This window comes from Enhydra lutris, unplaced genomic scaffold, assembly GCF_002288905.1.
Source record: "Enhydra lutris kenyoni isolate GAN:26980312 unplaced genomic scaffold, ASM228890v2 scaffoldscaffold83, whole genome shotgun sequence".
Classification (NCBI taxonomy): domain Eukaryota; kingdom Metazoa; phylum Chordata; class Mammalia; order Carnivora; family Mustelidae; genus Enhydra; species Enhydra lutris.
The window spans coordinates 2,033,686-2,045,961 of NW_019154167.1; the positions used below are offsets into that span (position 1 = coordinate 2,033,686).

The window sequence follows — 12,276 nt, forward strand, 5'->3', positions numbered from 1 at the left end:
AATGCAATGGTTTGTTGAATTCACCTAATCAATTCACTTAAATTTGCCCATATTTTCATATATAAGAGGAAATTGCTTTCTTGTTTCTTAAACTTTGATTCATTCAACGACTAGTGAAGACCACAAGTTATGCTCAGTACAATGGATACAATGGCAAGCATGACAAACATGGTTTCTGCCCTCCTGGAACTTACAATCAAGTGGGAGAAGCAGATAACAAACAAATACCAAAATAACTACACATCATAAGACATTTAAACAGAAATGAGCAGCATGGTTTGATGGGAAATACTGTGTTGAGGGAGACTGCCCAGAATAAGAAACATTTTGATCACATATTAGGCCACAAAACAAGCCTCAACAAATTCAAGAAGATCGAAGTCATGCTGTGCATCTTTTATGGCCACAGTGCTATGAAACTAGAAGTCAACCACAAGAAAAAATCTGGAAAGAACACAAATACATGGAAGTTAAATAAATGCTACTAAATAGTGAATGGGTGAACCAGGAACTCAAAGAAGAAGTAAAAAAAAAAAATACATGGAAACAAATGAAGATCAAAACACAACTGTCCAAAACCTCTGGGATAAAGCAAAAGCCATTCTAAGAGGGAAGTTTATAGCAATACAGGCCTACCTTAAGAAGCAAGAAATATCTCAAATAAACAACCTAACCTTGCACCTAAAGAGCTAGAAGAGGAACAATAAACAAAACTTAAAATCAGCAGAAGAATAGAATAAATATTAGAATAAAGATTAGAGCAGAAATAAATGATATAGAAACTAAAAAAAGAAAAAAAAAAAGAAACCAGTGAAACCAGGAGCTGGTTCTTGGAAAAAAATCAATAAATCAATAAATCAAAAAATCAATAAAATTGACTTACCAAGAAAAAAGAGAAAGTACTCAAATAAATAAATAAAATTACAAATAAATAAAATTACAAATAAGAGAGGAAAAATGACGACCAACACCACAGAAATATAAACAATATTAAGAGAATATTATGAAAAACTATATGTTAACAAATTGGACAATTCCTAGGAACATATACTACCAAAACTGAAACAGGAAGAAATAGAAAACTTGAACAGATTGATAACTGGCAAAGAAATTGAATCAGTAATAATAATAAAAAAAACTCCCAACAAACAAAAGTCCAGGACCAGATGGCTTCGCAGGCAAATTCTATAAAACATTTAAAGAAAAACTAATTCCCATTCTTCTTAAACTATTCCAAAAAACAGAAAAGGAAAGAAAAGTTCCAAATTCATTCTATGAAGCCAGCATTGCCCTGATCACAAAGCCAGATAAAGACAGGACTGAACAAGAGAACTGCAGGCGAATATCCCTGATGAGCATAGATGCAATAATTCTCAACCAAATGATAGCAAACTGAATTCAGCAATACATTAAAAGTATTATTCACGGGCACCTGGGTGGCTCAGTTGGTTAAGCGACTGCCTCTGGCTCGGGTCATGATCCTGGAATCCCAGGATCAAGTCCTGCATCTGGCTCCCAGCTCCATGGGGAATCTGCTTCTCCCTTCTCACACTCTCTCTCACTCTCTCTCTCAAATAAATAAAATCTTTAAAAAATATATCATTCACAGTACACCTCCATCAGAAAGGATGAATACCCAACTTTTGTAGCAACATGGACAGGACTGGAGGAGATTATGCTGAGTGGAATAAGTCAAGCAGAGAAAGTCAATTATCATATGGTTTCACTTACTTGTGGAGCATAAGGAATAACATGGAGGACATCAGGAGAAGGAAAGGAAAAGTGAATTGGGGGAAATCGGCGGAGACGAACCATGAGAGACTGTGGACTCTGAGAAACAAACTGGGGCTTTTGGAAGGGAGGGGGATTGGGGGATGGGTGAGCCTGGTGGTGGGTATTAAGGAGAGCACATATTGCATGGAGCACTGGGTGTGGTGCATAAACAATCTTGGAACACTTAAAAACTAAAATAAAATAAAAAACAAACAAGCAAAAAAAGAAGATATGGTCCATATATACAAAAAAAAAAAAATCATTCGCCATGATCAAGTGGGATTTATTCCTGCAATGCAAGGGTGGTTCAATATTTGCAAATCAATTGATGTGATACATCACATCAGTAAGAAAAAGGATACGAATGAGCTGATCATTTCAATAGACACAGAAATAGCATTTGACAAGGTATAATATCCATATATGATAAAAACCCTCAACACAGTAGATTTATTTTTTATTATTTTCTATTAAATATTTATTTGTGTGTTTTAGGGAGGGAGAGAGTGCATGTGTGCACACACGAGAACACGAGTTGGAGGAAGGGCAGAGGGAGAGAATCCTTAAGCAGACTCCCTGCTCAGCAGAGAGCCTCACGAGGGGCTCGATTCCCATGACCATGAACTCACCATCTGAGCCAAAACCAAGAGTCAGACACTCAACCAATTGAGCTATCCAGGCACCCCAGAAAAGTAGTTTTAGAGGAAACATACCTAAACATAATAAAGACCATATGAAAAACCCACAGCTAACCTCATCCTTAGTGGGAAAAACAGAACTTTTCCCCTAAGGTCAGGAGCAAGACAAGATGTCCACTCTCACTACTTGTATTCAACATAGTACTGGAAGTCCTAGCCACAGCAATCAGACAACAAAAACAAATAAAAGACATCTGGGTCAGTAAGGAAGAAGTCAAACTTTCACTATTTGCAGATGACATAATATTATATGTAGAATACCTGAAAGACTCTTGCTTGAACTGATACACAAATTCAGTAAAGTTACAAAATCAACATACAGAAATCTGTTCCATTTCTCTACACCAATAATGAAGCAGCAGAAAGAAAAATCAAGGACTCAGTCTCATTTACAATTATATGCAAAATAATAAGATTCCTAGGAATAAACCTACCCAAAGAGGTAAAAGATCTGTATTCTGAAAACTTTAAAACACGGATGCAAGAAATTGAAGACGACACAAACAAATGGGAAGAACACAAAGAAATGGATTGGAAGAACAAATATTGCTAAAATGTCTGTACTACCCAAAGCAATCTACAGATTTTATGCAATCTTTATCAAAATACCAACAGCATTTTTCACAGAACTAGAACAAACAATCCTAGAATTTGTATGAAACCATGAAAAACACTGAATAGCCAAAGCAAGCTTGAAAAAAGAAAGGGAAAGCTGGAGGCATCACAACTCTGGACTTCAAGTTCTGTTAAGAGCTGTAGTAATCAAAACAGAATTGTACTGGCATAAAAATAGACATAGAGATCAATTGAACAGAATAGAAAACCCAGAAATGAACCAACAACTATATGCTCAACTGATATTTGACAAAAGTAGGAAAGAATATCCAATGGGAAAAAAGTCTCTTCAACAAATGGTGTTGGGAAAACTGGACAGCCACATGCAAAACAATGAAACTGTACCACTTTCTTACACCATACAGAAAAATAAATTCATAATGTATTACAGACCTAAATGTGAGACCTGAAATTATAAAAATTCCAGATGAGAACACAGGCAGTAACTTCTCTGACAACTGCTGTAGCAATTTTTTTTAACTAGATATGTCTCTTGAGGCAAGGGAAATAAAAGCAAAAATAAGCTACTGGGACTGCTTCAAAGTAAAAAACTTCTGCACAATGAGGGAAACAATCAACTAAACTAAAAGGCAACCTACTGAATGGGAGAAGATATTTACAAATGACTAATGTGATTAAAGGGTTATTACCAAAATTTATAAATCACTTATACAACTCAACACCCAAAACCCAAATAATCCAGTTAAGAAATGGGCAGAGGACATGAACAGACATTTCTCCAAGAAGACATCAGATGGCCAACAGGTGCATGAAAAGAGGCTGATCACCACTTATCATTAGGGAAATGCAAATCGAAACTAAATGAGATAACACCTCGCACATGTCAGACTGGCTAAAATCAACAACATAAGAAACAACAAATGTTGGCGAGGATGTGGAGAAGAAGAACCCTCAGGCACTGTTAGTGGGAAAGCAAACTGGTATAACCACTGTGGAAAACAGTATGGAGATTTCTCAGAAGTTAAAAATAGAGCTACGATATGATCCAGCAACTGCAGTACTGGGAATTTCCCCCAAAGAATACAAGAACACTAATTCAGAGGGATACAGGCATCCTGATGTTTTTAGCAGTGATATTTACAATAGCCAAATTAGAGAAAAAGCCCAAGTGTGCTTTGATAGAAGAATGGACAAAGAAGTTATGATATATATACATACATGTATATACAATGGAATATTATTTGGCCATGAACAGAATGAAATCTTGCCATTTGCAATGACATGAATGGAGCTAGAGTATAATGGTAAGCAAAATAAGTCAGACAAAGACAAATACCATATGATTTCACTCATATGCGGAATTTAAGAAACAAAATAAACGAGCCAAGAAAAAGAGAGAGAGAGTGAGAGAGAAACCAAGAAACAGACTCTTAACTATAGAGAACAAACTGATGATTACTGGAGGTGGGGGTGTGGGGAATGGGTGAAATAGGAGATTGGGATTAAGGAGTGCACTTGTGATGAGCACTGGGCCATGTACGGAATTGCTGAATCACTTTATTGTACACCTGAAACTAATATTCCACTGTATGTTAACTAAATGGAATTTAAATAAAAACTTAAAAAAAGTAATGCTTGGAGGTCAAAGCAACAGGGCTTTATGTTTAATAAGATGCAAGGGTGAAGAAGAGGAAGGTATCAAGTACTTTCAGGCTCAAGAGCAGGGAAGAGTTTAATGGAATGGAGGGACTGAAAGGAAGCCAGTGTAGCTAGAGTTGAGTGAGTGGTAAGGGTGGGAGGGGCAGTGGAGGTGGGGAGTCAGGGAGGTTAGAGGAGATGAGGTCAGAATGGTAGGCAGAAACCAGGTGATTCATGACTAGGTAAGGATATTGGAAGGAGTTTGAATTTACTCTAAGTGCCATGGGAACTAAAAGACTTTAGACAGGGTGTGATTTATCTTTTCTCAAAAGGCATTTCATTTTGGCTTCTGTGTGGGGATAGGCTCGGAAGTGGACAAGAGAAGCAAGATCAGTTAGGAAGTTATTGCCTATGGCCTGAGGATAAAGTCTTGGAGATGGATACAGGTAGAGAGATTTGAGATTCCTTTGAAGTGGAACTGATTACTTTTCTTGAATTAAGTTCTTGGTGTGTATATCTGAGTCTAACCTTCATGAAGTTTTTAATTATTTTCTCCATTTATATACTATGTTTTTATTTCCTCTTTCATTTCTGGAAGACATTTCCCCAAAACATTTAGCATTTGCCTTTGCTGCTCTGATTAAGCCCTTTCTTTCCCTGAACTTACTTGCTCTGGAGTTGATGAGTTTGGGGGATTCTGAAATGCTTCAAACCTTACCCTGAAATCCCCTTCATTCAACATAGTGGAAATTATAAAAATGTAAGAACCATTTTATCCCATCCAGATTATTGACGTGGCTGAAATAAACTGCACTCAAACTTAAGCATTTCTTTCTTTCTTTTTTTTTTAAGCTTAAGCATTTCTTAAGGCAATTTATCTATTAACAGCATAGTTCTCTTTCAGGACCTGTTTGCTTATCCAGTGGGTGCTTAACAGGCTCCAAATTTTACACTTTAATAATGGGCCTCGGGGCACCTGGGTGGCTCAGTGAGTTGAAGCCTTTGCCTTTGGCTCAGGTCATGATCTCAGGGTCCTGGGATCGAGCCCGCATTGGACTCTCTGCTCAGCGGGGAGCCTGCTTCCCTTCCTCTCTCTCTGCCTGCCTCTCTGCCTACTTGTGATCTCTGTCTGTCAAATAAATAAATAAAATCTTTTAAAAAAATAATGGGCCTCTTGATTTTTCTTGTATGTCTGGAACAGAACGAGATGGATGTCTGGAACATTTGGAAAGGGTTGTTGAGACCTTATGTCATTACTTAAGGATACCATAAGCATGTCCTCCTGTTTCCAACACCATCAAAGGACGAAATCAAAACAGACTGCAAATTGGACAATATTCAATTAAAGATTCACCTCCAAGCATTAGGCTACCCATTATTCCTCCTCAGTGGAAACTCTTCTCAGACTGAAGTTACCCCTTCAGAAAAAAAAGACTGCTACTAGGGAGGCTATAAATAGACTGGGCCCAGGAGTAAGGAAACTCTGTACCCACATCATGAAACTAGGAGAAGCAAGGAGTGCATAGGCATTCTTTATGTTTGTTGGGGACTTCAAAAGCAGCCTAGAGGGGATGAGGAGGCCCAGAAATATAAAATGGTGGTGGTGGTGGGCGGTGGGAAGAGAATATATTTGCACCACAGTAACTTGACAAAGAGACAAGCAGCCCCTGACATCTGGGATCCAGCCTGCCACTATTAACTGGGCCTTGGTGTTTTCTTGTTGAACATAAATAGTCTCAAAGAACATCAACATTAGGGAAGGTTGCTCTGCAAACATGATAGATCCAGACAAAAATAAGACTACTCCACAGTCATGTCTGAACATTGTCAAAATATGAACAGTGTCCCACCCACCAAAAATGACCAAACATCTCCCATCCTGGCTAATATGAGTGACTGTTGCTTCTTTACCAACTACTGCTCTAGCTTTAGGTCAGTCTTCCCCACTTAGAGATAAGATTGATTTAGGAATCCAATCACGGAATTTCCCCCACTTTCTGATAGCCTTTAAACGTAGAACAAAACCAGCTAGTGTAGTTAACTCAGCCTGGTTTCCTCAGGAATTTCCTGGTTTAAGCACTGAATGTCTCACGTTCCAGGAAATCCTTCAGTCTCAGGCAAACTGGGGTGGTTGGTAAATGGCCCGCTTCCCTAAACCCTCTTGCAGATCATCTAAAGCAAGTCTAAATCCTCTTAAGTCCCTTCTACCACCCTGTCATTGAGATGCCCCATGGTTTCCTATGGTGTGCATTCTCCCTTTGCTGCAGCAAATAATAAACCCACCTTTTTCAACTACAGGTCTGTTCCTAATGATCTGTGGTTGGAGGGCATCGACGTCAGTAAGCAAAGAGGCACCACATTGTGGAAATTCTCCCAAGGCCTAGCATGGAAAAATGGGATCGAAGGAATGGAGAGGTAGGTGGAGCAGGGCCAGAAGGCAAGGGTGCTACAGCCCTGAGGGGGCCAAAGTGATTTTCTGAAAAGGTGGTTTTTAGGGGTGATAAAAGATGAGGTGATGGAGATGAAGCCATGAGCTTTTGGAGGAGGAAGAGGAGTTGTTACCCACCCCCCACCCCCGTGCTTAAACAATCATTGAACACTACATCAAAAACTAATGATGGGGGCACCTGGTTGGCTCAGTGCGTTAAAGCCTCTGCCTTCGGCCCAGGTCTTGATCCCAGGGTCCTGGAATCAAGCCCTGAATCGGGCTCTCTGCTCGGCGGGGAGCCTGCTTCCTCCTCTCTCTCTGCCTGCCTCTCTGCCTACTTGTGATTTCTGTCTGTCAAATAAATAAATAAATAAAATCTTTAAAAAAAACTAATGATGTACTACTATATGCTGGCTAATTGAACATAACAGTTAAAGAATTTAAAAAAAGAATAACATAAAGGTTAAAAAAAAAGAACACTAGTGAAAAGATAGCAAAACCTCATACCCTTTTGGCTTATGTTACAAAATAATGAGTCAATCTGTAATGGCCTAGAAGTTGATCATAGAGTTTTTGTATCCACACTTGCTTTACTGTCAACTGCATCATCTAATAATTTCTATGTAAGGTAAATTTCTGGGAAGGGAGAACTCCAATAACACACCATTTGACAGGTCTTATAACTGCAAAATACTAAACTTACAATTTTAATTCTTTGGGGTTGAGGACATTCAATGTTAAAGACCAGTAATCAGACAGGAAGACAAACCATGAGAGACTCTTAACTCTAGAGAACAATTGAGGGTTGCTGGAGGGAAGGTGGGTTGGGGGACGTGGTAACTGGCTGATGGGCATTATGGAGGGCATGTGATGTGATGACCACTGGGTGTTATACGCAACTGATGAATTACTGAACTCTACCTCTGAAACTATATTTTGGCTAATTGAACTTAAATAAAAAAATAAAGTGGTAATAGGAAAAATGAAGAAATAAAATAAAGGCCCTACAACAGTGTCTGACATATAGTAAATGGCAACAAATATAAACTATTACAAATACTATCATTATGCTCTCTTTTTCAATGTGCTTATTTGAAAAGAGGGACAATGCAGTAGTTTTAAAAAATATTTTTGATCACGTACCCTTGAGTATGCTGGAAGTACATATTGAATGCTAAATGTAACTGCCTTGTTTTTAATACTCTGCTCGGAGTCAAACATTCAGATGACTGTGTACATATCTTTTGGTGAAATTTACTGTAAGTGATCTTTGGTAAATCTTTTAAAATCAGGGGCTGGGTACCCACATTCCACTGGATGTTGGCCCCTACTGCACGTTGCAAAGCAAGTTTTGCAACCGGATTACAATTTAGATTGATACTATTTATATTTAAAAAATAGTGGGGAGCGGGGGCGCCTGGGTGGCTCAGTGGGTTAAGCCAATGCCTTCGGCTCAGGTCATGATCTTGGGGTCCTGGGATCAAGTCCCACACGGGGCTCTCTGCTCAGCAGGGAGCCTGCTTCCCTCTCTCTCTCTCTCTGCCTGCCTCTCTATCTACTTGTGATCTCTCTCTGTCAAATAAATAAATAAAATCTTTAAAAAAAATAGCAGGGTTGAGAACAAGGTAATTGTCCATACAAAAGGAAACTTAGAGCACTCAGAATCTAAGTTGGAACATTAGGGAAGTAGGTTCCTTAGAACAGATTTAGTTTCTGATTTTCATGAGAAAGCTGTCTTTCTTTATTTCTACAAAAGTAAAAGTCACCTGTAAAAATGTAGGAACACGCATGGAAGGCTTCTGGAGTCCTCTGAAGTTCAAAAGAAAAAAAGTGTGAATGCCTAAGTTCTGGGAGTGTCCAGAATATATTACACAGGGTAGCAAGTGAAGTTCTGTACATTTATGATAACTTGGTGCTGCTGAAAGATCGTCTTTACCTGGTGTTTTGATACCCAGGGAAACAATCAGCTTGTTTATCCTACATTAGTACTAAACTGCCATATTGCATGTGTATAACCTGCATGTTCCAATCGCTATTATTCTTAACACAAATTTGATTTACTCTCTTTTACAATTCTGAAATGTGTTGAATTTACATTAATTTCCTCAGGGCTCAAGTTTGGTGGTGATAACCAATTATCCTGATATTGTGTTCTTCCAGTTCTTACCCTGTTTGAAATTATTGCCTTTTATTTCCCTCTTTAGCTATTTGGGGCTAAAAATACCCATTCTTACCCACAGTATAGAAAACTTGGGTAAGAAATCTACTTCTTTACTAGTTTAAGTATCATTTACTTGGAAAGTGGCATTGTTTTACAGAACAAATAAAACAATAATTCTTGGAAGTAAATTCCAGTAGCAAGTTAATAAATTAGATGGTTATACTTACTTATGAAGTCCTAAGGAAATATTTATAAGGGAAACTTTTACTTTTGATGTAAATTTTGGTGTGATCTTATTTCTACCATGCCTTTTCCAAAGTGTACTCTTTTTAGAGAGTAGTTTTATATGTATTAGTCCCACAAACATTCAGATCTCATACGCACAAAGCAGAGAGTCAGATTCCCATTTCTCTAAACATTTTGTGTACTTACAATATGCTATTGTTTACTTATAATAATCAGTTTTGTAGTTACTGCATACTTGAAAACATACAATTTCTTCTGTCTAAGAAAATGAATCAAACTGAAAAGCACAAATTGAAAATGGAATTAAAATATTTAAGTTTTCTTTAATGCTTAGAAGTAAGGTGCATTTTCTTCAAAAACAGTTATGCAATAAACAGAGAGCAAACTAATACAACTAAGAAAATTGTGAAAGGGATATAGAGATCACTTCATGAATTGCTTTTGTCTTTGGAACAAATTAATTACAAATATTAATTAAGGGATAATAGTGCTGGGCAAAAAAGAAAAAAAATTAAATCATTTTTTACAATGTCATTGCCAGATCCTAGAGTAATTCTAGATGGAAATACCATTTTAAGATAAACAAAGACACAAACCCTCTTTGGGACTCGGTCATTACTTACCGAAATTTGCCATCTGTATTGTCTGGTTGCCAGTGTCCGGAACATTGTAAATCACAACAGCATCTGCGTTTCTTCTGCCCGCTGCTTGAATTTTTTCCGAAAATGTACAATTACCTCTTTCTATCAGTGCAATCCAGGGACTGTTAGTATTAGTAAACTCAGTGTTGTAGTCACAAGCTTGGTAGTTATTGTTCTTAGGGATGCCCACCACCCCCATAGCATTAGCCACTGGTGAGGCTAATCCATAAACACCACATTCACACCTCTCTATCGTAGTGTAGTTGCTGGTTTCATTGTAATAAGTCACAGTCACATAGGCATTCATTGAAAAAGACGCTGTGATTTTAAATAAAAAGGTAAAAATTACAAGCAGCCGAAAACAACTGGACTTATTCTCCTGGTTCATTGCTCGTTCATCTGAGCATAAAACTTAAGATGTCTGCTGGTATTTCCAACTATCAGTCACCATTTGTCCACTCAGGTCCCCGCTAGGCAGAAGTTTGAAATTTCAGTTGCAAGTAGGTAACTGATCTCACCTCTAGCAACATAAGCTCTGAATACATCAGCTCTATTTCACTTTAGTTAACTACATTCTTCCTTGCCTGCCCCTCCTCCAACTGTACACACGTAACCTTTAACCAGGACTACGTTAGCAATAAATAACACCATAAACTTTATTCTACATGTCAACTTATCAGGATTGGATGACTTCCTGCACTGAGATTTTTTTCTTAATGTGCCAGCTAATGCACATTCATAAACATGGAGTGGATCGGAATGAGGAACTGGACTCTTGGGAATCCCACGTGACGAGGCTGAAAGTCACCTCTCTCAGACTATCTAAAACAAACTGGTTTTCCAAGCCCTGCTGAAATATGCTATCAACCAGTCCAGCCAGGAGTTAAGACCCAGAAGTTTAACTGCTACGGTAGAAGTAGAATTGATTTTATAGCCCTTCCCCCTCTTACTTCTTTGTGGAATTTTTCTTAACAGGCTCCCCAAGGAATATCTTCTGCCACCTTGTTTATTCGTTGAAAAGTCAACATATTTCAGCGGCTAGGGATCCTTTTAAGTACAGTGCCTTGCCCGTGGTAGGCGCTCAAATATTTGTTGATTGCCTGATACCTGAATTGCAGCATTCCATTAATTTTTATGTCCCATGTGTTATACTGTAACAAAAGATTGGTCAAGGTTTAATTTTGAATATTTAATATTTTTAATTCTGGTGCTTTCAGATGTCTAGACAGACTTATTTATTTCGTCACTTCCTTTATTGTAAGCTCTGCTTTTAATCAGGAGTGCAACTGATATGTATTGCTGAAGGGTCAACTGGTCTGGCCAAGTGGCTGGGCTAGGGAGATCGCAATATGTGCCAAGGGCTGGTGAAGAAGTTGATAAATTGACAAGACAGAGATAGCAGGAGTCTGGGCCAAAAGTCAGCAAATGAGACAAACAGGCATCAGGCTGTCAGAGAAGCTGAGGACACCAGGTCAAAAGGAAGGCAGGCACAATGGTAGTCTGAAATCCAAGGAAAGTAGTCTGGAACCAGAGAGACTCCTAGAGCCAGGGGAACAGGACAACAGAAAATAGGAAAATGGGAGACATTGTTGAGTGAGATAATAAATATATTTCTTCCCCTACTTCTTGTCTATCCTTAGGCATCTGAGATAACAACGTTGGAGTGGACCCTGCAGTAGGAATGAACAGAAAGATATTTCTTCCCCTACTTCTTGTCTGTCTTTAGGCATCTGAGATAAAAGCGTTGGAGTGGACCCTGCGGTAGGAATGAACCCTTCTATTCAGCAGAAGGGAGGAGTTCAGGAAATGTGCAATAGAAACTGATGAATAAATCCCAACAGAGGCACGCTACAGATTTAACCTTTCTATCCTATTATAGCTGTCGATTACTCACCTGTATATCCCCTCCCCTGTTATTATAAGCACCTTACACATAGTAATCAGTTAATAATTATTCATGGAATTGAACTGGAAAGTTTAAAGGTCTAGGTGTATTAGCTTGCGGTCTACTTAAGAGTAAACACAAAAAGTTGAACATTTTGCTATTAGGACTATGATTTCGATGTTCAAACTCATAAGAAAGCCTGTCTTCACTGGACAAAGAAAACTGTCATA

General features: G+C 38.3%; 1 protein-coding gene across 2 annotated transcripts in view; it reads right to left on the reverse strand.

Moving 5' to 3' along the window:
• LOC111161299 (ring finger protein 128, E3 ubiquitin protein ligase) overlaps positions 1–10,860 on the reverse strand; it is a 100,571-nt gene extending 89,711 nt beyond the window's left edge. For both annotated transcript variants that reach the window (XM_022524883.1, XM_022524882.1), the window contains exon 1: positions 10,144–10,860. In XM_022524883.1, coding sequence (XP_022380591.1) covers positions 10,144–10,549 — 406 coding nt within the window. In that variant the 5' untranslated portion in view covers positions 10,550–10,860. The remainder of the gene's footprint in view (positions 1–10,143) is intronic.
• Positions 10,861–12,276: the final 1,416 nt, after the last annotated feature.